Below are 25,413 nucleotides of genomic sequence, written 5' to 3' on the forward strand. Positions count from 1 at the left end.
ATAGCAGCGTCACTCCCATGACGTCTGTTCTGAGAAGCAGCAGCAGCAGCAGTACATACAGCCCAGCAGCAGCCAGTTGTTTACGGGTGCTGATGCATTCGCTAATGGACACTGGGTTGGCTGGCTGTCAATCCCGCTAGGCAGGAGGCGAAGGCAGCACAGGTAAGATTAAAACAAACAGGAATACTTTAATAGTTGAGTTTAAACGGAACGATGTCTGCGTATTCGCCGAAGCTAGAGCTACCTGAATTTAGATAACGTTACAGAAAAGGGGCGAAGACGTGCCCCGCCTGTTCGGAGTCGCGGTAAGCTAACCGCAGACAGCCCGGATACCACCGGAGGTTCGCATTCAAAATGAAAGCCCAATTTAGCGATGTAGAAATTCATAAAAAAAAACAATTTGTGCCAGTCTCTGTTTCATTTTGTTGAGGCGAGTTGAAAGCAGACATGTTTCGGCAGTATAGTAATCAAAGCCATGCGGTGCAATGGGTCAGTTGTAGTACAACGTTAACGTTAAAGTCTTGAACCACATCGAATAGTGTAATGCAAGTAACGTTCTAACATTGTTAGAATTGGTGGGGGAAATGTACCTATTATTATTTAGAGCTCATAAGCCTGTTATAGGCTCCATATCGATCTAAGAACAGCAAATATTTGAAGTCATTGTTTTGCTATTGCACGACAGCTGTCCGAGACTGTTTGGTCTACAGAAATAAACTTGACATATTCAGTAAAACAGTTAGAGAGAAAGAGAGAGAGAGAGAGAGAGAGAGAGAGAGAGAGAGAGAGAGAGAGAGAGAGAGAGAGAGAAAGAGAGCTACTAAAGTTGCGACGGATTTATTTGTGGCTTTATTTTGAAAGTCATAATCGGAAGTCAGGTTTAGGCATTCCGTTTTAACGTCGTTAAACAAAGCATCGACACCGGCTATTTGAGGAAGAAAACGCCGGCCCAGGATGCTTTGTAGCGTTAAACAATGTTACGATGTTTTTTGTTTTTTTTAATGATCATGTTTCTTATGATGTGGGCCGCAGTATATAATAATATAGCCTAAATTCAACATGTAACATACATACTATATATAGCATATGGCATCCCTGCTCACAAAGCCTCAAAACTGAACTTAAGTAGGCCTATATTTGTGCAACTATATGTCACAAGATGCCTTAGTGTTTCCTTTTTTTTCACGCACTTAACTTGGCTAACTTTACTACACATGTCAATAGCATAATTTTTGAAGTTGCCATATTTAAAGTTCAACCTTGAAATGTAAACTTTCGTGCATAAAATCTGTAACAGTATATCCAACTTGAAAAATGTCTCACTGGCAGTTGTCGTTCTTGTGACATTTTTGTGTTTGGAAACAGAATGCCAAGGTTTGGAAATGTATATTAGTTTATCTCAGTCAAATAAATGAAATTACAAACTACTGTAAGAACAAGATAACAACGTCTGTTTCACAGATTTAAAAAAAAAGAAAAAGAAAAAAGGAAAGGAAAGGGAAGCAGTAAGTGGTGCAGTCTACGTGATACGCAGGTATGCGCAGTATAGCCACTAAGAAAGCTCCAGGATTTCCGGCATATACCCACTTAGAAATGCTCAGTGACACGCAACAACATACTTCACATTATATGTTTAATATATTTTGAATTGTCATCTGTGTTTTCCTTCGCATAGGCTAACTTAAAGTATTTCCACCGTAAATCGGGGCCTATAAGTGTATCAGAATGAATGAAATTAAGTATTTGACTCTCAAAATGTCCCTGGGGGAGGACACCCAGACGCCCCACTTTGATATGTCCATTCTGCTCCATATTTATATAAGTTATACTGTATACACGCTAAAATACATTAGACTACACCACTGGAAGCATTAGATGATTAGTTTACATTATCAGGAGCTCCGTGCCATGTTTACCTGGCTGGAGCTCCTCCAGCACTGAGCCTGTCTCTGGTTACTTAGCAAACTCTACTACTCGCTACGTCGTAAACAACGGCAATGGCATGCAGCCACAGTTGATAATCATCTCACTGTCTCAGACACCCAAAAACATACTGCACATGCTCACATACACACTAGTGGAGAATGATCAATGTAAGTAGGGCTGCAACTAATGTTTTATCGAATATCGAATAATGTGGCAATTATTTTCTCCAATAAGTTGATTTGAAAGTTTGTCACAATTTCCAAAAGCTGATATTTACATAGTGTATTCCAAAGGCTTGTTTTGTCTGACCGACCAAATCCCAAAGACATTCAGTTTACAATGATAAAAGACTACAGAGAAAAGCAGCAAATCCTCACATTACAACATCTGGAACACAGAATGTTTGACATTTTAGCTTTCTAAATGCTGCAGATCAATTTTCTGTCGATCAACTAATCGTTTCAGCTCTAAGCGTAACATTGTTTTGCATCCAGACCTATCTCCACAGCGCTGTGGGGTCTGGCTACACCAGACATACCTTCTGAGTTGTTTGCATGTCTTTAAACCAATAACAATGGTGTTGGGCGGCCCTAAGCTCCAGTTACAGTGGCCGTTGCTCTGCAAAGTGGCCTTGGAAAGGAACTTGTTTTGGTGGAACATTTGAACACCGCAAAAGAAAACGCAACATACAATATTAAATTAAGTTAACTTTTTACACAATACAGTAACGTGAGCTATTTATATTAACTGGATACGTGGTTAAATATAGGCCTAATTTTATCTTACCAGTGTATCACAGTGTGTACTTCGTCCACAGCACTCCCAGCATCTAACAAAGCAGTCCAAGCACACAATGTTCTCTCAACACTAGACAATTATTTACTCTGCATTGTACTCAGCTTCCCGTTTGTCTTTTAAGTCTTTTTTGGGTACTTCAAGCCTTGAGGGTGACCAAACCCCATCATGGAGGTCCTGCATGGCACCAAATTCAAACCCAGGATATCAAAATCACATGATAGCAGCAGTGGACAGGATTGGCTGATCTTGAAATTATATTCAGGAGTCATAAGAAACTATCTGTGTTGAATGACAATGCTTGCATGCTTGTTTTGACGCGTTTTGGATGGAGTATCACAAGGTCTAGCCTAACTGTACACCTGTGTTATGTCTTCTTCAGGATTGTAAGCCGCGTTGCAAATGCTTGACACATTTCACAGGTTCACACACACATATAAAAACTCACACCACACGTTTGTTGATCTGTGTGCGGGCAGTGCCCCGTTGTTGAGCAATGAGATTGCAGTTAACAGCAGTGTGGTTGTTTGAGTCATTGATCGGTCTGTTATTGCCGACAGGTGGTGTGCTGGTGAGTTTGTGCATGTGGAAGAGATGCTTAATGCTTGAACTGAAGCATGCACCCCACATGTGCACGGACACAACACACAAGCACCAAGCCCATTGTGGAACGTGACGCGGCCTTCAGTCCCAGTTATGCTGTTGTACTGTAAATTGTACATTCCAAACCTACACTCACGCAGCACTACTGCTGCTCTAGTCTAACCTGCTCTTCCCTCATCTAGATCTCGTCTTCTCTCTAAGCCCTGTCTGGAGATAGCTCAGATCATTCTCAGAAATCATACCATCTTTAGGTCAATTTCACAATATTTGTCCCTTATAAGTTATGATGTTATTACCAAGCGAACATGAAACTTTATAATACCCATCGCTAATAAATGGTAAATTGATAGTTAATTAGACTTAAAGTGATGGTTCGGAGTAATTTCACCCTAGGGTCCTTTGCACCATGACCTCGAGCCAAACACCCCCCCAGAAGCTTTTTTCACCTGGGTCTAACATTGGGAGAGTTAGCGTAGAGTAGCGTTAGCCGCTGAATAGCTTAGCGCAGAGGCTAATGGATCCGAAGTGTCTCTTAACATTACCCCACTAATAATGCCCGAAATGATACCAAAGGTCTACACTAGTATATATAGGTTACGCCCACATAAAGCGATGGATTGTAAAGTTTGTAAGTACACCAGAAGGTTATGTAAATAACACTTGCCTGCTGGCTTCTGCTCTCTGCTGTTGTTGTTGCTGCTGTAAGACGAGTGCTTAGGGACATCTACAAATTACAACACCGAAAAGAGATGCAACAAAAATATTTTTTTATTTAACTTATTTTTTAAAGTAAGTGCTGTAGTATAACTAGCAGGAGACAAGTAATAATTGAGGTAAGTTTGGAGACATTACCTTATTTAATCATTAAATTAATAAATATTTTTGTTGCATCTCTTTTCGGTGTTGTAATTTGTAGATGTCCCTAAGCACTCTTACTGCCCGGTAGTAACAGCAGCAGCAGCAGCAGCAGAGAGCAGAAGCCAGCAGGCAAGTGTTATTTACATACACTTCTGGTGTACTTACAAACTTTACAATCCATCGTTTTATGAGTGCATAACCTATATATACTAGTGTAGACCTTTGGTATCATTTCGGGCATTATTAGTGGGGTAATGTTAAGAGACACTTCGGATCCATTAGCCTCTGCGCTAAGCTATTCAGCGGCTAACGCTACTCTACTCTACGCTACTCTACGCTAACTCTCCCAATGTTAGACCCAGGTGAAAAAAGCTTCTGGGGGGGTGTTTGGCTCGAGGTCATGGTGCAAAGGACCCTAGGGTGAAATTACTCCGAACCATCACTTTAAGTTATTTTACTGTTAACTAACAACATAATGATAATTAATAATGTGTACTTATTATTAGTTATGCTATAGTTTGTTATTTTAACAGTTTATTATTGCTCACATCATGACATTTTATATATTATATTATATTGGGCCAAATTAATCTTACTTGATGCTTTATAAACCATTTATTAGTCATTAACTAATTATTATAAGCATTCGTTGCTTTATTATAACCATCCAAATAATGTTTATAGATGTTTACAAAACAATTATTAACCACTGACAAAGTATTATCTATCTAAGTTCATAATATTATTTTATATCACACTAAACTAATGATAAAATAACAAATTATAACATTACTAATAATTAGCAACATTATCAATCATTATTTCATTGTTTGTTAACAGTAAAAGAACTATTTCCAGTGTTTCCTTTAGGATTTATTTTAGCAGTGGGGGCAGGTCCCCCCCCCCCACCCCCCAAAATAATAAAAACAAATATATTTATTCACCTCTATTCACACACAATGAGGCACATTTTCAGTTGTGATTGAACTGTATTTTTTGAGTTACGATATAGGCCAACTTTGAGCTTGACATATAGGCTAAGCATTCTGTAGCAAATAACAATAAACCCACTATTAATTACATTATCTTAATGCAGTGTAACTACTTCAGCATGTAAATAATGCACCTCAAATACAAACGTGAGCGAGGGCGTTCAGCAATCGCTATTATATGGAATCAACAGCCACATGCAATTTAGCTAGCAGGTGAAGAATACAAACAATGAAAATCACCAGTTAACTTAATTTAAATTTGCAAGACCAGGCTTAAATGAACTGACAACAGAAGTTATACGACTTAGGCTACAGTTCTCAAGGACGTACACACACCATCTCAACTGGCTAGTTATCCTCGTGTGTCCGCACTATTCTCCGACATGCACTCTAACAATGCAGCCCTATTTCTGATACCGTGGGGGGCAGAAATGTTGCCGTGGGGGGCCGCCACGGTCAAATCAACATAGAGGAAACACTGATTTTGTTGTTTGTTAACAGTAAAAGAACTATTAACTAAAGTTTGATTAACTATCACTTTACCATTTATTAGTGATGGTTATTATAAAGTGTTACCGGGGTAGGGGAGGGGTTAGTGATGTCCAAATGTAGCTTTGTGAACCATTTCATTTATTTTCTGAGCCCACTAGATGGCGCTCTTGGTTTTAAGAGAAAGGTGCATGAGCGCCATCTAGTTGGGTCAACAAATACAACTGATGACAAATATTAAGTTAGTAAATGGCAAAGTTTTTCTGATCTTTTCTATTTTTATTTTGAACTTATTATTTTTGTGTGTTTCTAAGAATGCAGATGGTGTCAAAGCATGGCATAACAAAAGGTTTAATAGTTGCATATAATGCATAATGTATTAAAAATGCTTGCTTTATGGCCTCTTCCTTTGTAGTTGTGTTTTGTCTTTTGTTGATGCTATATCATTCACAAGATTATTTTTTTGGCAGTTGACTAGTTTTATTACAGCCATGCATCACTTGCATTTTTCCCCAATGTCTTTTGATAGGCAAATTGGACCAGCTCCCATGCTCTTTGACATGTTGAGCGTATTTCATTTCTGTCATTTAGTTGATCTTGATGCATGAGAACTGGCCCCACTGAATCACCGTTAGCATCATAATCACCCAGTGTCAGGGCATTATGTTATGTCCCCCCTCCTACTTCTGCGGTTAATGTTTCCACTCTCACTGCCCTTTCTGTTATCTGTTCATCTCAAACCTCTTCCCTGTTTCCCTGCCAACTCCTGCCTCAGGCGATGACCTTTCCTTTACCAGTGTTTGACACATTAGAGATGAAATACCAGCCAATAGACACTCCTCTGACTCACCATTTAGCATGAACTCCTCTGTTTGTCACCAACAATGACGTGTTACATCTCAATCTGTTGGACAGGTTGTTCCAGAGGTTGCCAGACAGGGACAAGGGTCTATCGTGTCCGCAGCCCTCAGGTCCTCAGTTCCTGCTGTTAAAGGCTCTGAGACGACGACAGCATGGCCGACCATGAAGAATCCATGAAGATGAAGGGCAGTGCTGGCCACTCCTCCAATCTTTCGGAGCCACCCAAAGAGAGCATGCAGCTAAAGAAGGAGATCTCGCTGCTCAACGGAGTCAGCCTGATCGTAGGAAACATGATCGGCTCTGGCATCTTCGTCTCCCCCAAGGGTGTGCTAATCTACAGCGCCTCGTATGGGCTGTCGCTTGTCATCTGGGCCATTGGCGGCCTGTTCTCTGTGGTGGGGGCCCTCTGCTATGCTGAGCTGGGCACCACCATCACCAAATCAGGAGCCTCCTACGCATACATCCTGGAGTCATTTGGCGGCTTCATTGCATTCATTCGCCTGTGGACATCTTTGTTGATTATTGAGCCCACCAGCCAGGCGGTCATAGCCATTACGTTTGCAAACTACTTGGTGCAGCCGCTATTTCCAACATGTGAACCGCCATACGTAGCAAGCAGGCTCCTCGCTGCAGCGTGTATATGTAAGTACTTCTGAGCTACTCTCTGTGCCACTGCTGTTTGCTGATGTCTGGCTCGCTGTTCCCTACAGGAGTAGACGCAGCACCAAGAATACCTATGAAGCTTTCCTCTCTCCCCCAGGCTTACTGACATTAATCAACTCCACCTATGTAAAGTGGGGAACCCGCGTGCAGGACATATTCACCTATGCCAAGGTGGCAGCCCTCATCGTGATCATCATTACCGGCATCGTCAAGCTGAGCCAGGGTGAGTGGTGTCACTGCAGTACTAACCTTTTCATGTTGTTCCAGAGACGGTTTTAGAACCGAGACACCCCAACTCAGAGTAATTTCCTGTATTTGTGATACGTGGGTTTTCTCCACTGCCATGCATCTTTAGGACACTAGCAGCAGATCCTTAAGTGTTCAGTAGACTCTCCATTCCTGACCTGTCACACGACAGTGTGACGTCAGGGGAGCGCCGTAACTATTTATACTGGCGTATGGTGGTCGTGACACTAGTTGCAAACTTTTCCTGAACAGAGGTGTCGCAACTGAGGAAAGGCTACCGACTTTGCTATTTCTACGGACTAGAAGAAAAAGAAAAAGGTAAACAATGGCAGAACTGGCAGCATCATTGATGTCAATGTTTCGATTTGATTCGATGACCTACTTGGTGGGATCGAGCCTTTCATTCACCATAAAAGAGCTCATCTTAACCCAGTAAGTTTACAAGACAGACTTGCAGTCACTCTGAGAGTCCTGGCATCCGGTTCTCCTCGAACTCGTCCATGCTTCCTGTTTCCACTTTGAAAAAACTAGAGTGGTGCACAACCTCATTTTGACGTCACATTGTGTGCGACATGTCGGGAACAGCGACTGTAAAGAGGCCTTAAAGTGCCCATGTTATGAAAAAAACACTTTTTTTATTTGTGTCTCTGGTGCTTCCACACTCATACTAACTTTGAAAAAAAAACATCCATCCTGTTTTGAGTGAGATACGGTTTCTGAATGTGTCCTGCCTTCAGTCTCCGGGTGAGCTGTTCAAAATCTGCACGGCTTTCTACGTCACTAGCCGAAACGAGGGGCCTAGGGGGGCTAACCACATGTTAGCTCATTCTCAATGGCAAAACACTGCTACAACACACACAAATTCACCCTAATCTACAACATAAATTGTATAGAACTACTTACATGTCCCTGTTCGGCAGGTATTCCACACAAAGTTGGAAGTGTGCCCTTGTTTAGAAGAAGTCTCCCGGCTAATCCTGCCTTGTACAGGCCGAAGTTGGAGAAACAGCTAGCTAGTTTATGTAATCTTACCTAGCTACTGCGCACAGGGGTGGATTGGCCATCTGGCAATTCTGGCAAATGCCAGAGGGGCCGGACCATTTTTTTAAATGTGGGCCGGTCAGATTTTTTTTTATAATATACAAATAAATTGTCTTTACAGGCCGACAGCGCATAGGATAGGTTTTTATCGCTTGCACGATTTCACTATAGTTATAATAATAATCAAGCATTAGGCCAGTCGGCAACGGCCAGCCTGGTACCGAGATGGGCCGACAGAACCATCCAGAGATTACTCAAATTGTGACGTTCAGTCAAAATCAAGCACATATCACCTTCAAACGGGATTTCCGTTTGCAGGGTTCAGGCTGTACCGGACCCTCCCGGTGATCATGCTGCTCTGGGGGACTGGCTGTGCAGCGAGAAGCCGCTGCTGACGGGCGCAGAGCTCCACCGGAGCGCGGCCATCTGACGGCATCAGTAGGCTATCAAATTGAGACGGTTAAAAAACGTCTGATTTGTAGTTGGTTTTAACGCCTGATGCGAAGTGTAGGCCTATAGTAGTACACATGAAAACCCTGAACAAGCAGCGTCGTTCTGCTCCGTCTTTCTGCTGTGCCCCATTCACATAGTGTTTAGTTTTACACTATGTAGGTTAAACTCTGCAATTAATCTGTGGTTCACATGTATGCATAAACTGTGGTGGTTACACTGTAGCTATATTCAACATCACTGATCATTTTTGATCAATAGAATGTAGAAAACATTACACTTGGGAACTTGGGAGCAAAACGTGCCCCTTGGGGAAAAACAGTTACCATAAAGCCATGTTCATGCTATTTAAAACAACTGGACCTTGGGGTCAAGTGTTGTCGTATCCGGCCCATGTCCCAGATGTGAAAGCCTCCTTACTGGACTACTGAATATCATAATATTCCATTATATTTTGTATTTTGAATTGTTACCTGCCACCAGAATTTTGTTATTTCCTTGCCATAAATATAGACGTTTTTACCATAAATTGGTTCCTAAAAATGTATCAGAATGCAGGAATTGAAGTCTTTTACCCTCAAAACTTTATGTGTTACCCCAAAAGCCAATTCTGAGAAAGGAAAAACCCTGAAGTATATCACAGCCATAAAAACATATTTAAATTGCAGAATTAGAGAGTTAAAAGGGGATAGGGGCGGCTGTGGCTAAATGGTAGAGAGTTTGCCTGCCAATCGGAAGGTTGGTGGTTCAATCCCTGGCTCTGCAGTTCCATCCCGAAGTGTCCTTGGGCAAGACACTGAACCCTGAGTTACCCCTGATGCTGTGCCATCGGAGTGTAAATGTGTGTGAATGTTTACCTGATGAGCAGGTGGCACCTTGTACGGCAGCCTCGGCCACATTCACAATTTTTTGTGTGAATGGTTCCTGTACTATAAAAAGCACTTTAAGTAGTCGTTAAGACTAGAAAAGCGCTATATAAAAAGATGGAGAACCAGACAGACAATATGTACAGTGTCAACAGAGAGAAACACAGACAATCGAACAGACAGACAGTGACAACATACAACATACTGTAGAGAATGACAGTATACAAACGGCATAAACAGGCAGTGTAAATTTGTTATAAATGTATGCTCTTTAAAAAGCAGTAAGCATTGTTTGCCAGTTACTTATATTAAATGTTTAAAAATCTGTTACATAAGGTACTGCTTATATTATTACACCACCTGTACACAAATGTATTTAGTGAATGCACGTGTCCGTGGGTGGGGTTGCATGGGCGTGGTAATGTGGGCTGGTGTGGCTACAGTGCCAGGGCTGAACTTTTGTCCCAGTCCGCCCCTGACAGCAAATGACTTTTTTCCAAAAAACTACACTATAGCCCTATTCGCACGGGATAAGTATTACCTGGTGACCTCCAGTCATTTGTAATAATTGCGGAGGTTGTCTGTGATCTTAATCCCGTGCGAATCGGTCATGTCTGTAATTTGTAAAGTAATAATTCCCCCGCAAATGACCTACCATATTTCGCTGAAAAAGGAGGTCCTGTGATAATATTAGTCCCGTGCGAATCGGCATCTCTGATTTGTCCAGGATTTGGCGGGCTTTTTTGTTTTTTCAAGGTACCTATTTCATTCTTTTGCGCCTTTTTATCCATCTTTGGCGAAGAATGGAGGGTGCGTTGGAGTGTTTTGACAGTGTTTTGGGTGCTGGGTCATATGACCCAGCATATGATCCATACATCATATGATCCATACATCATATACAATTTGCAGAAAGAGAAAGATGAAAACCACCACAAGTGCGAAGACAAAAAGAATGATTAGATGGCGATGGATGACATGTATAGCAGCATGCGTTAAATATATTTTGTATCATACATCTAGAGATAACGACAAGACATCTCCAAGCAATAGCTTATCAAAAATAATGCACAATCAAGCGAGGGGGCTCACTTCATAATTAGAGGTTAATGTTACAAATAAATCAAGCGTAAAGCTTGAGCTAATAGATTTTAACCTGGTGAAATGTTTTGTTTTATCCATCTAACCGGACCCTGCTTGACACCACCCGGAGAAAAAAGTGAGAGAAAGAAAAAGGAGAGGTCGCAGTTCGGACGATGACTGACTACCCGGTTGAGATTGTGTGTGTGTGTGTGTGTGTCTGTGTGTGTGTGTGTGTGTGTGTGTGTGTGTGTGTGCGTGTGTGCGTGTGTGTCCTCGAGATCTTACCACACACAAACACACGTAGCAGAGCTACCCACACCCATGTTTCTACTGTTGCTTAATGTCAGTAAATTCGAGTAAAATCACAGGCTTCGCTTATCCCGTTCGAATGCGCCAGATGACACTCAGACGTGGGGGGGTAATTTATAATTCACACGAGGTCCCTAGATAATACTTATCCCGTGCGAATAGGGCTTATGACTTTTGAATGACTTTTTTGTCATACTGGACTTTTTACCTTTTTATCATACTATACTATGACTTTTTTATTACTTTTTTGACATAGTATACTATGACTTTTTTATTACTTTTTTGACATAGTATACTATGACTTTTTATTACTTTTTTGTCATACTATGCTATGACTTTTTATCAGTTTTTTTGACATACCATACTATGACTTTTTAATCCCTTTTTACAACATACTATACTATAACGTTTTCGGACATGCTCCTATGACTTTTATGACTTTGTTTCCATACTATACTAAGACTTTTTAATCACTTTTTTCGACATGCTATACTATGACTTTTTTATCACTTTTTTCGACATACTATGACTATTTTTCGACATACTATACTAAGACTTTTTAATCACTTTTTTCGACATGCTATGACTATTTTTCGACATACTATACTAAGACTTTAATCACTTTTTTCGACATACTATACTATGACTATTTTTCGACATACTATACTATGACTATTTTTCGACATACTATACTATACTTTTTAATCACTTTTTCGATATACTATACTATGACTGTTTGATCCCTTTTTTCGACATACTATACTATGACATTTTTAGTTATTGTTAGTACAGCAGTTAGACATTAGGTTGATGTGGTTCAGAAAGCAGAGCATTGTTTTCTAAACTTTAATTTTTTTTTTTTTTTTTTTTTTTTTTTTTTGCATCACTTTTTTCGACATACTATGATTTACTTACGAAAACATAAACTTTGTATCAGGTTAGATAGCTTAGGGTGATAAGAGAGTGATTGGAAGACAGAAGGAGGAGTGTTTAAACCTTATATTTTTCGGTAAGTTTTGAGGTCCAATTTAGTAAGTGAAAGAGACAAATATGACAAAAACTGATGTGTCAGGTTAAATATCTTAGGTTGATAAGAGAATGATTGGAAGCCATGTGGTTGAGTGTTCAAATGTTATATCTGTCATTAAGTTTTGAGGTCCAATATATACTAAGTGAAAGAGACGAATATGCCAAAATCGTAAACTTTTCGGATAGCTTAGAGTGATAAGAGAAAAATTGGAAGACAGGAGGTTGAGTAATCAACTCTCATATGTTTTGTTTTCAGGTCTAATTTACTAAGTGAAAAAGACAAAAATGAAGAAAACATAAACTGGTTTGTCAGATTACATAGTGTAGGGTGATAAGAGAATGCTTAAAACATAGAAGGTTGAGAGTTCAAGTCTTGTAGGCTGCAATTACTTTAAAGACCTACTTTACAGGAATGAAGAGTTCGTGTATACAGTTTGCTTTGAAGAGATAAATGCACTTTCCGACACTATCCTTTTTTTTATCACTTTTTCCGACATACTGTATGTACTGTGACTTTTTTTAATCACTTTTTCGACATACTATACAGTGACTTTTTATAACTCTATTGACATACTACACTATGACTTTTTTCAACGTTATACTATGACTTTTTATTACTTTTTTCGACACACTATACTATGACTATTTTATCACTTTATTGACATACTATACTATGACTTTTTTATCACTTTTTTCAACATGCTATACTATGACTTTTTTATCTCTTTTCCGACATGCTATACTATGACTTTTTTATCTCTTTTCCGACATACTATACTATGACTTTTTTCGACATACTATACTATGACTTTTTGATCTCTTTTCCGACATACTATACTATGACTTTTTGATCTCTTTTCCAACATACTATACTATGACTTTTTGATCTCTTTTCCGACATACTATACTATGACTTTTTTCACTTTTTTCGACATATTATACTATAACTTTTTTGACATGCTATACTGACTTTTTAATCACTTTTTTCAACATAGTATACTATGACTTTTTGACATTTGACAGTGAGTTTTTTATCACCTTATTGACATACTATACTAATACTTTCTTATCACTTTTTTTGACATGTACTATACTATGACTTTTTCCCACTTTTTTCCGACATACTATACTATGACTTTTTTTGACATACTATACTATGACTTTGTTTTCAAAAAATCAATTCACATTCGTATCTCGATTCAAGCTCTACTGATTCAAAATCGATTCATAGAATTCCAAAAATGGATTCATCTTTTTTTTTTCCAACACCTCTGAGAACCGTTAAAGCACCAATTTATCCTCTTTGGACATACTGTACCATACTATGACTTTTTTTGACATACTATACTATTACTTGTTTCTGACTTTTCCGACATACTATACTAGGACTATTTTCAACATACAATACTATGACATTTTTATACCTTCACATGTTATACGATTTCAATCAGGATAGACTTCCTTGCAATTATGAACATATTTATTGTACAGACAAACATGTAAATGTAACGGGTCTCTGGAGATTGGACTCCATCGAAACCAAATGTCATAAAGGGTTAATGAAACCCAAACATATCCCCCGATGGAGTCCAGACACTGGTGGTGGTGATGAAGGAGCAGAGGAACCAATCGACAGCCAAGCGCAGACGATACCCGAGGCCGTGGGCGAGACCACCGGCGGTAGAAGGGGAGGAGGCGGGACGCACTCTATTCCTGAAACGACAAGTGACAACCGCGGAGGAGAGAGCAGATTTGAAGCAGGATGTCATACTGTGATAGGCTCATGACAAATGGCCGACTCTGATTGGTTTACTAACAATGACACAGTTTGATCTGATTTACTACTGACAAGTGACATACCATGAAACAGCTGATCATTATGAGCGATGAAAAAAGGAATATGAAGTCTTCCTGTAAGAACTTACGCTGAGCTTCATTAGTACGGTGGTTAAACATTGGGCTAATGTGGCTCAGGAAGCAGAACATCCATCCATCCATCCATCCATCTTCGTCCGCTTATCCGGTGTCGGGTCGCGGGGGGAGCAGCTCCAGCAGGGGACCCCAAACTTCCCTTTCCCGAGCAACATTAACCAGCTCCGACTGGGGGATCCCGAGGCGTTCCCAGGCCAGGTTGGAGATATAATCCCTCCACCTAGTCCTGGGTCTTCCCCGAGGCCTCCTCCCAGCTGGGGTACGCCTGGAACACCTCCCTAGGGAGGCGCCCAGGGGCATCCTCACCAGATGCCCGAACCACCTCAACTGGCTCCTTTCGACGCCAAAGGAGCAGCGCGACTCAACGCCGAGCTCCTCGCGGATGACTGAGCTTCTCACCCTATCTCTAAGGGAGACGCCAGCCACCCTCCTGAGGAAACCCATTTCGGCGCTTGCACCCTGGATCCCGTTCTTTCGGTCATGACCCAGCCTTCATGACCATAGGTGAGGGTAGACGCAAACTGACCGGTAGATCGAGAGCTTTGCCTTCTGGCTCAGCTCTCTTTTCGTCACAACGGTGCGATAGATGGAATGTAATACCGCACCCCGCTACGCCGATTCTCCGACCAATCTCCCGGTCCATTGTCCCTCACTCGCGAACAAAACCCCAAGGTACTTGAAACTCCTTCACTTGGGGTAAGGACTCATTCCCTACCTGGAGAAGGCATTCCGTCGGTTTCTGCTGAGAACCATGGCCTCCGATTTAGAGGTGCTGATCCTCATCCCAACCGCTTCACACCGACTGCGAACCGATCCAGTGAGTGCTGAAGGTCGCGGGCCATGCGTGCCATCAGGACCACATCATCTGCAAAAAGCAGCGATGAGATCCCCAGCCCACCGAACTGCAACCCCTCCCCACCCCGACTACGCATCGATATCCTGTCCACAAATATTACAAACAGGATTGGTGACAAAGCGCAGCCCTGGCGGAGGCCAACCCTCACCTGAAACGAAGTCCGACTTACTGCCGAGAACCCGGACACAGCTCTCACTTTGGTCGTACAGAGATTGGATGGCCCTGAGTAGAGACCCCCTCACCCCATACTCCCGCGCACCCACCTCCCACAGTATCTCCCGGGGACCCGGTCATACGCTTCTCCAAATCCACAAAACACATGTAGACCGGTTGGGCATACTCCCAGGCCCCGGTCCAGGATCCTTGCGAGTGAAGAGCTGGTCCGTTGTTCCCACCGACCAGGATGGAATCCGCATTGTTCCTCCTCAACCTGAGGTTCGACTATCGGCCGAACCCTCCTTTCCAGCACCTTGGAGTAGACTTTACCAGGGGAGGCTGAGAAGTGTGATACCCCTGTAATTGGCACACACCCTCTGGTCCCCCTTTTAAAAAAGGGGAACCACCACCCCAGTCTGCCACTCCTTTGGCACTGTTCCAGACTTCCACGCAATGTTGAAGAGAACGTGTCAACCAGGACAGCCCCTCCACACCCAGAGCCTTGAGCATTTCTGGACCGGATCTCATCAATCCCCGGGGCTTTGCCACTGTGGAGTTGTTTGACTACATCAGTGACTTCCGCCCGGGAAATCAACGCCAATCCCCCGTCATCCTCCAGCTCTGCCTCTAACATAGAGGGCGTATTAGTCGGATTCAGGAGTTCCTCAAAATGCTCCTTCCACCGCCCTATTACCTCCTCAGTTGAGGTCAACAGTGTCCCATCCTTACTGTACACAGCTTGGATGGTTCCCCGCTTCCCCCTCCTGAGGTGGCGAACAGTTTTCCAGAAGCACTTTGGTGCCGAACGAAGAGTCCTTCTCCATGTCTTCTCCAAACTTCTCCCACACCCGCTGCTTTGCCTCTTTCACGGCAGAGGCTGCGGCGCCCGCCGGTTCCCGTACCCTGCAACTGCCTCCGGAGTCCTCTGGGATAACATATCCCGGAAAGACTCCTTCTTCAGTCGGACGGCTTCCCTGACCACCGGTGTCCACCACGGTGTTCGTGGGTTACCGCCCCTTGAGGCACCTAAGACCCTAAGACCACAGCTCCTCGCCGCAGCTTCAGCAATGGAAACTTTGAACATTGTCCACTCTGGTTCAATGCCCCCAGCCTCCACAGGGATGCACGAAAAGCTCCGCCGGAGGTGCGAGTTGAAAGTCCGTTGGACAGGGGCCTCCTCCAGACGTTCCCAATTTACCCACACTACACGTTTGGGCTTACCAGGTCTGTCCAGAGTCTTCCCCCACCCCCTGACCCAACTCACCACCAGATGGTGATCGGTTGACAGCTCTGCCCCTCTTCACCCGAGTGTTCAAAAACATACGGCCTCAGATCAGATGAAACGATTATAAAATCGATCATTGACCTTTGGCTAGGGTGCTCTGGTACCAGGTACACTTATGAGCATCCCTATGTTCGAACATGGTGTTCGTTATAGACAATCCATGACTAGCACAGAAGTCCAACAACAAACAACCACTCTGGTTTAGATCAGGGAGGCCGTTCCTCCCAATCACGCCTCTCCAGGTGTCTCCATCATTGCCCACGTGTGCGTTGAAGTCCCCCAGCAGAACAATGGAGTCCCCCACTGGCGCCCCATGCAGGACTCCACTCAAGGTCTCCAAGAAGGCCGAATACTCCGAACTCCTGTTTGGTGCATATGCACAAACAACAGTCAGAGTTTTCCCCCACAACCGCCCGGCGTAGGGAGGCGACCCTCGTCCACCGGGTAAAACTCCAACGTGGGCGGCTCAGCCGGGGGCTTGTTAGTATCCCCACACCCGCCCGGGCCCGCACACACCCTGAGCAACTCCGGAAGAAGAAAAGAGTCCAACCCCTATCCAGGGAGTACAGTTCCAGAACCGAGACTGTGCGTAAAGGTAAGCCCCACCAGATCCAACCGGTAGCGCTCCACCTCCCGCGCACATTCTGGCTCCTTCCCCACAGAAAGGTGACGCGTTCCACGTCCCCAGAGCCCGTCGGCTGCGGCCCGGGTCTGGTCCGGGGAGGCCCCTGACCTTCACTGCCACCCATGTGGCAGCGCGCACTCAGCGGTTCCTCCCACAGGTGGTGGGCCCATGGGCTGGAGAGATGGGAGCCACGTAGCTTGTTCGGGCTGTGCCCGGCCCGGCTCCGTGGCAAACCCGGCCACCAGGCTGCGCCGACGAGCCCGCCCGTCTGGGCCTGGCTCCAGACGGGGGCCCCGGGCTTCCTCCGGGCAGGGTCACTCCATTTCTACCTTGTTTTTCCATTGGGGTTTTTGAACCATTCTTTGTCTGGCCCCTCACCTGAGACCACTTTGCCTTGGGAGACCCTACCAGGAGCACAAAGCTCCAGACAACACAGCCCTCAGGTTCACAGAGACACACAAACCTCTCCACCACGATAAGGTGATGGTTCACGGGGAAGCAGAACATGTTTTGTTTTAACCACAAGGTTGAGTAGTAGTAGTTTAATCCCCACCTCCTTCTGTCTGCATGATATACTATAACCTTTCTGACTTTTTCGACATACTATACTATGACTTTTTTATGATTTTTTTCAACATACAATACTTTGACATTTTTATGTTATACTATTAGTACAGCAGTTAGGCATTGGGCTGATGTGGCCCAGGAAGCAGAGCTGAACATTTTGATATTTGAATGTTTTTTGTAGCTGAAAGTATGCAGAAGTAGTAGGCGACCGAAAACCATGCAGAAGAATCGGATAACAATACAATATAACTGTTCATCCATCCACATGACGTTCACTACACTTTGAAACGAGGCCACGGCCATTTAGGAGACAGGCAGTGTAATGCATGTCATACCATTGGCGCTGCAATGAAATGCATTTTCTTTAGCTACATAGTATATTTGATTGTTCTTCTATGTGGCAGCACAGTGGCTCAGTGGTTGGTCCTGCTGAAAACTGGGTTCGATTCCCGGTCCGGGCAGGGCCTTTCTGTGTGGAGTTTGCATGTCCTCCCCATGTTCATGGGGGTTTCCTCCCACCATAAAAGACATGAAAAAACATGCATGTTAGGTACCTCCTGCAATTGCCTTTAACCTTTATGTTGTCCTCGGGTCAAATTTGACCCATTTTCAAAAAGTTTCCACATCAGAAATTTGGGTTTCCTTTACAAAAAAAGAAAAGTGTCCAAAAGAAAATAACGTGGACGGTTCCATACAACGCTCTCCACAAGTAAATTAAAAGATCATTTCACTACTTTCATTGAATTTGGGTGTTTTATTCAATTTTATAGCATTTGGAGAAAAACAGATAAAAGAACGTTGAAAAAAACAACAAAAACGTCATGAAAAGTGACAAAGGTCTCAAATAAGATGACCAAAACGTTTTTTGACCCAGAAAAACCAAAAGTTGCACTGTCGACGGGAAGACAACACGAGGGTTAAGGCAGGTAGCAGCATTACAACTTTGGAGTTGTTAACCAGACGCCAGACTATGTCTGCCCCATGCTCCTAATTAGTTAGAATAGGTTAAATGCATAGAATACATTCCTTGTACTGTATGTGTAAAGGTGCTTGACAATTAAAATGAATATGATATGCCCTGACAGAGGCTCAAACAATTCATGTGATAATCAAGGACATGGATAGCAGCAAGTAAGATTCATACAACACAGAAATACCACTTTTCCAGTCTTTAGTGAAATATTGACTGACTAGGCATATCCTCTGTGAGCTCTTTTTTGTGGCAACTTTTCTTTTAAAGAACTGTCATGGCTGAAAGTGTTTTTTATAGAAAGTCTGAAATCTTTGCAACCATAGACAGCGAAATGATAAGGACTGATCAACAGCAGTTGTGAACGGCCACAAGTGAACAGTATTATGATCATTTTGTGCAAATGTCCCTCCTTTTTCTCTCCTAGGTTACACAAACAACTTTGAATCGTCCTTTCAGGGATCGTCCACAGACCCCGGTGACATTGCGCTGGCGCTCTACTCTGCCCTTTTCTCCTATTCCGGCTGGGACACCCTCAACTTTGTTACTGAGGAGATCAAAAACCCTGAAAGGTAACTTTTCCTTTTCTGCCCTTTTCTGTAGAAAGGCTGAGCAGAAGCAAGTCGGGAATACTTGAATCAGTCTGGTAATGATGCAGTGTCCTGTTGTTTCAGGAACCTGCCCATGGCCATCGCCATCTCCATGCCCATTGTCACCATCATCTACATCCTCACCAATGTGGCCTACTATGCTGTTCTGGATGTTAGTGCTATACTGGCCAGCGATGCGGTGGCAGTGGTGAGTGAACCAACTACCTACCTAAACTGTGTGTGAGATGAAACTGCAGTTGCTAAACCAGTTTCTGTGTCTGGTTCAGACATTTGCAGATCACACTCTCGGTGTGATGAGCTGGACCATCCCCTTTGCTGTGGCTCTGTCCTGCTATGGAGGCCTCAATGCCTCCATCATAGCTGCATCCAGGTAGGACACACACAGCCGCACGGGAACCTATTTTGACCAAAAGGGGGGCTGCCTTACTAATGTGACCAGCTTATAGGTCCACGGTGACCAGACGTCCCCGTCTTTAAATGTGCGTTAAAAACAAACAGCGAGCCTTGCTATTTTGAGTAGTGTTGTCAGAGAAAAAAAAAAACAGGGTAACAGTTGAGTTATCACTCACGTTGTGCTTGTTTGCCGCTTGCTCACTTTACTTGATCGCCCGGTTGTACCACACACATATTTGAGAACATTTCACTGTCCCGCTTAATTATAGGAATTCTGCTTTGTGCTGCTCTGCAAGGTTTGGAAAAATGTTAGGCCTACTTTAGAGCAGCTTTTGTTAACATGATCTTTGTCTTTTCATTTTGTGTAGTAGGTGACTTGGGGGGGGGGCTGCAGCCCCTTAAACCCCCCATTTCCAGCGCTGGGACACACACACACACACACACACACACACACACACACACACACACACACACACACACACACACACATTTACTCTGGCTTTGAGGTTTAAGGCCGATACTTTGCATAGTGTCATGCTATACGTCTTAATTCATTCAGTTTGTTGTGTCCAGGTTGTTCTTTGTTGGCTCTCGTGAGGGCCACCTTCCAGATGCTCTGTCCATGATCCACATAGAGAGATTCACTCCGATCCCTGCTCTGATCTTCAATGTAAGAAAATGGATCAATTACACGTTAATTGTAGTGGAGGAACCACAGCAAACGTAAAGGGCATTTCTGTAATTTCCCCATGCATTGGTGTCTAAGGGAATTATATGACATTGGTCCGGTATTAAGGGAGAACGCTGTAACCGGCACCCACAAACCGCGCCTTAAGGTAATCCTATGGAGCAAATCTGCACTGTCAATTTCCATCCACTCAAAGTGTTTTTTTTTTGCTGCTGACAGGTTCAGATTATTATTCTAAGTGTATGACAACTTTATGGACAGAATCCCTACAGAGATAGACCTTTTTGTCAAAGAGTAAGATCCTTTTTTGTTCAACCAGAAACAGCCCCGAAATCGCTATCGCTATTTTGTGGACTTTGAATGAAGTGTATTTTTCCGATGATAAAATTACTGTTTATTTACATGGAGTCTGGTGGGTTAGGGGATGGCTGTTTCTTGCTAAACAAAAAGGATCTTACTCTTTAACAAAAAGGTCTGTCTCTGTAGGAATCCTTTCCACAATGTTTTTTTTTTTTTTAAGATTATTTTTTTGGGCTTTTCCACCTTGAATTTCTGACGGGGCAGTTAGGTGAGAAAGACATGCAGGAAATCGTGACGGGTCGGATTCAAATTCGGTCGGGAAATTGCCCATTAACATTACATAGCAGCTTGTTTCGCTGCTGCCAACTGCAGCACACACATATATATATATATATCTATCTTCACCAGTTCACTTCAGGTAAATAAAAGTGTTGATGATTTAAGAGTTAAAGATAATGGAAGTGACATTCATTGACGTCTTAAACAGTTTATGTATTTACTCACGGTCTTCATGCTTCCTTCCTCCCTCCGTCCACTGTCCAGTGCATCATGTCTCTGATCTACCTGACAGTGGAGGATGTCTTCCAGCTCATCAACTACTACAGCTTCAGCTACTGGTTCTTCATGGGTCTGTCCATCGCCGGCCAGATCTACCTCCGCTGGAAAGAGCCTGACAGACCCAGACCTCTCAAGGTAAGACCAGTTAAACCCACCTCCCACCCCGGACACCACCATGTTCACCACCCTCCCCTCAGGCAGACTGAGAACCCCCAGCACACGCACAAATAGACTCCGGAACAGCTTCTTCCCCAGAGCTGTGAACATATTACAGAAATCATACACACATCCACACATAAAAACATACACACATCCCTTGCTCCCTCAGTGCAATCAAACTATGTGCCATAACTGCTGTGTTTATTGTTTTCTAGCTATTTATTGAGAACATGGAATGAATGTGTATGTGTGAGATGAATGTGTATGTGTGAGATGTGCTTGGGTGAGAATGTGCTGGTGTATGGGTATGTGTGTATATATATATATATATATATATATATATATATATCTTTTTACTCTATGCTGCTATTTGAAGTAGATGGCTCCAACATAATTTCGTTGTACTGCACAAAGTGACAATAAAGATCTATCTATCTATCTATCTATCTCTATCTAATCTATCTAATATATCTATTCATTTCTGTCAAAAATGATGAAAAGAGGCTTAGGATCTGTCTCAAACATGGAACACTGCGAGAGAAACATTATACTGATTCTTTCAAAAACTATAACCTATAAAAAAATTACATTATTATAAAATAATTGCATCAAATTTATCATTACTATGATATTTGTGCAATATCATTACTTCACACTGTATATCACACTGTATATAAAATCATATCTATCTTTATATATTTTTTTGTATATGTATATAGCGTCTCAGAATTGTGCACCTTACCACTTACCCCCCCACCCCCATTTCTTCTTTTGCACTACTTATTTTATTACATTGTTGACACTGGAAAGGAGTTGCTTTAATCTCGTTGTACATGTGTATGATGACAATAAATGGCATTCTATTCTATTCTAATACTACAAGGGTTTTTGTGTGTGTGTGTGTGTGTGTGTGTGTGTAGCTCACAGCCTGCCTCCTGATCTGTCTCTCTGCAGCTGTCCTTAGTGTACCCGGTGGTGTTCTGTCTGTGTTCTGTGTTCCTGGTGGCCGTTCCTCTCTACAGCGACACTGTCAACTCCCTGATTGGCATCGCCATTGCCCTGTCGGGGGTCCCCGTCTACTTCCTGGGTGTCTATCTACCAGAATCCAAACGGCCGCCTGTCATCACCAAGCTACTGCGTGAGTGTACCGCACATCCAGCACCCTAAAGCCCAGTTTATGGTCCTGCGTTAAATCTACGCCGCGGGTACGTACGTAGTGTTACGCGAGGCTAAGCTAACGTGGGTCGTTAAACAACAAAACGCCGCTGCTAAAAGGTTAACTCAGCCGGTAACAATAAAGGCCAATTTATTCTTCTGCTTTAAAATGACGCTGTGGGTACGTACGTAGGTACGTGGAGATACAGACCCTACCTACAGCAGTCTGACGTGCACCTCTGTAGAAAATGTAACTACACGTCGCTGCGACGCAGACAGTAACAACTGTGATTGGTCCTCTCGGCCGTGGCTTGGTAGCGTTGCATTTCTCTTGACTCATTTCCTGGTTCTCCTTCTCCATAAAGAACATGAAATCAAGGAGAGGGTTAACTTTTTCTGGTACGGTGTTATGAGACAGAACGGACCCAAAAGCAAGGCTCGACAAAACCGATTAATTGGGCAACAGAAACTGGATGGGAGTGGGGAGGTGGATGCCGGGGGCAGCAGTGAGGGTTTTCTGGGGCTGGAGGTAGGATGGAGAAGGAGCTGGGGGAGCGCGGGGAAACCAGGGCCAGGGGAGCCGAGGAGGAGGCACTGGAGTCCGGGGAGTCAAAGGAGGAGTGGCTGAACACAGGAGGGGAGGCGGGGCAGAACAGGGAGCCGTGAGGAGGGGACCGTATGGTGAAGCCAGCTGACTGGAGGTAGCGGAGCGAAATGGAGGAGATAACTGTAAGAGGAAACACAGACAGAGTTAGCACAGGCAAGGACAGGGAAGTACAAAATGAGTCTCTGAGAGCTTGTACGGTGTTTCACCCAGGTGGCTGAAGCAACGATCACGCGGAGATGATGAGTGAATCCGGGGTCTATATACTGGGCTTGATTGTAGATGGCTGGCAGGTGTGTACGGCAGGGAGAGGTGATGGCGGAACGACGAGCAGGTGTGTGCAGTCAGCTGGCAGGAGAAAGCGGGAGGAGGGGAAAAACACAGGAAACAGAAAAAGGCAGGCAAACAGAGGACACCGACAGTGGAAATCAAATAGAACTAGGAAACAAAAACAAAGACTCACAGCCAGCCGACCCCAGCCATAACATACGGATTTCCGACAGTGGTCAGAAAGAACAGGGGAGACACTTTAGAGTCACACACTCCCCACGCACACACACATGCCGCTCCTTCTCTTCTCTTAAAGAGATCGGCACAGACAACAGCGCACAAGCAGAAACTTCAGGCCAGGTAACGTAGGCTATGGCGAAAAACCTCTGCGTGGAGCCTCTGTAGAAGCATAAATCCGCCTTAAAGTGCTCATATTATGCTCATTTTCAGGTTCATAATTTTATTTAGAGGTTATATCAGAATAGGTTTACATGGTTTAATACAAAAAAAACCACCATATTTTTGTTGTACTGCACATTGCTGCGGCTCCTCTTTTCACCCTGTGTGTTGAGCTCTCTGTTTTAGCTACAGAGTGAGGCATCTCACTTCTGTTCCATCTTTGTTGGGAGTCACACATGCTCAGTAGCTAGGTAAGGACTACTAGCCAGTCAGAAGCAGAGTATGAGGGCGTGCCCTGACAGTACCTAGGTAAGGACTACTAGCCAGTCAGAAGCAGAGTTTGAGGGCGTGCCCTTACAGTACCTAGGTAAGGACTACTAGCCAGTCAGAAGCAGAGTATGAGGGCGTGCCCTGACAGTAGCTAGGTAAGGACTACTAGCCAGTCAGAAGCAGAGTATGAGGGCGTGCCACGCTAGCAGCTAGGCGAGCATTATAACATGTATTACAAAGTGACCCACGTTGGTCTCTGAAGTAAAGGCTGGACTACAACAGAGCTGTTTGGAGCAGTTTGTGAACAGTGTTTTCTGTTGGAGATGGTAAGTCCCTTTGGGTGGGACTTTGGGCTTTTTTATACTTTGTAAACCTATAACATGCACAAAAAAGATATATCACACAATAAAGGAAAGGGAAAAAGCCCAAAAGCATAATATGAGCACTTTAAGGCAACAGCCAACAGGCACACTTCGTCATTGCAACTGCATCGTTCCTCCCCCTCTCTCATACATTCGGATGTTGTTGTCTCTTACTGCAGGTTCTCTGACTCTCTCCGCCCAGCACACCTGCTACTGTGTACTAACAGAGATGGACAAAAGTGAATAGCATCCCAAACACTTTAAAACTCAACACCAGCAGTCTCTACATCTTAAAGCTGAAAGTCACCGGGGCCAGCCAGGCGAGGGATTCTTCTGTGAAAAAAAAAAAGAAAAAAAAAAGGATTTTATTGTACTGTTCACCACGTTGAAGCTCTCAGACGCCACTGACTTGTTTACACTGAAAATGCTACCAGATGCCCAGGATGCTCCTGGAATTCAAGGCCATTCAAAGACTCCGACCATAAGGACTGACAGTACTGTTATACTGCATAGTATGGCTATTTGTATTCTTCATCACACTTTTTAATTACCTCTATTGTAAAGGATCTGCCTCGTTAGTTCCACAGGTAACTGTATAATGCCTTTTAAAGAGTATGTGCCTGTGAGATTTTACAGGCGCTGCACATGACCACAGGGACCTGATAATGATTATACAAAAAGTACATTTTTAATATATGGTTTTAACCCACTTTAACTGAAAGATATAAATATATATATCTATATATCTATATATATATAGATATATATCTATATCTATATCTATATATATATGCATTATGTGTGAATGTGCATAATTTCACCTGTGAATGAAAAGACAAATCATAAATTGTCCATCATGTAAGCTTAGTGAACGGAAAAAAGGGAAGATAGTTTTTTTTTGTCTGCTGCTATGTGAAGACTTTGAGCCATCACCCGGATGTCATTGCCTTTATGTACATTTGGTGTCATTGTCTAATGTCTGGTAGGTGTGTTATTGCATTTTAACTGTTGAAATAAAACATTGGGCCTTTTCCATTTGGGTTAA

At 43.2% G+C, this 25,413-nt stretch overlaps 1 protein-coding gene and 1 long non-coding RNA gene across 3 annotated transcripts; one reads left to right on the forward strand and one right to left on the reverse strand.

Annotated features, from left to right (window-relative positions):
- Positions 1-25,413, forward strand: slc7a6 (solute carrier family 7 member 6). 2 transcript variants are annotated; one of them, XM_039794180.1, is made up of 10 exons: positions 1-162; positions 6,579-7,166; positions 7,285-7,410; positions 19,027-19,171; positions 19,274-19,397; positions 19,477-19,580; positions 20,177-20,273; positions 21,135-21,284; positions 22,229-22,446; positions 24,548-25,413. In XM_039794180.1, the coding sequence occupies exons 2-10, from the start codon at positions 6,677-6,679 to the stop codon at positions 24,609-24,611; spliced, it is 1,518 nt and encodes a 505-aa protein (XP_039650114.1). In that variant the 5' UTR covers positions 1-162; positions 6,579-6,676; the 3' UTR covers positions 24,612-25,413. The 2 variants fall into 2 exon arrangements, with proteins under 2 accessions (XP_039650114.1, XP_039650115.1); XM_039794181.1 differs by having other exon boundaries at positions 3-162; positions 22,263-22,446.
- LOC120555480 lies at positions 22,897-23,780 on the reverse strand. The gene is made up of 2 exons (XR_005638716.1): positions 23,277-23,780; positions 22,897-23,190 (listed from the first exon to the last, which is right to left on the reverse strand). It is a non-coding gene; the product is annotated as an uncharacterized LOC120555480 (long non-coding RNA).

Source organism: Perca fluviatilis, chromosome 3 (genome assembly GCF_010015445.1).
Source record: "Perca fluviatilis chromosome 3, GENO_Pfluv_1.0, whole genome shotgun sequence".
Classification (NCBI taxonomy): domain Eukaryota; kingdom Metazoa; phylum Chordata; class Actinopteri; order Perciformes; family Percidae; genus Perca; species Perca fluviatilis.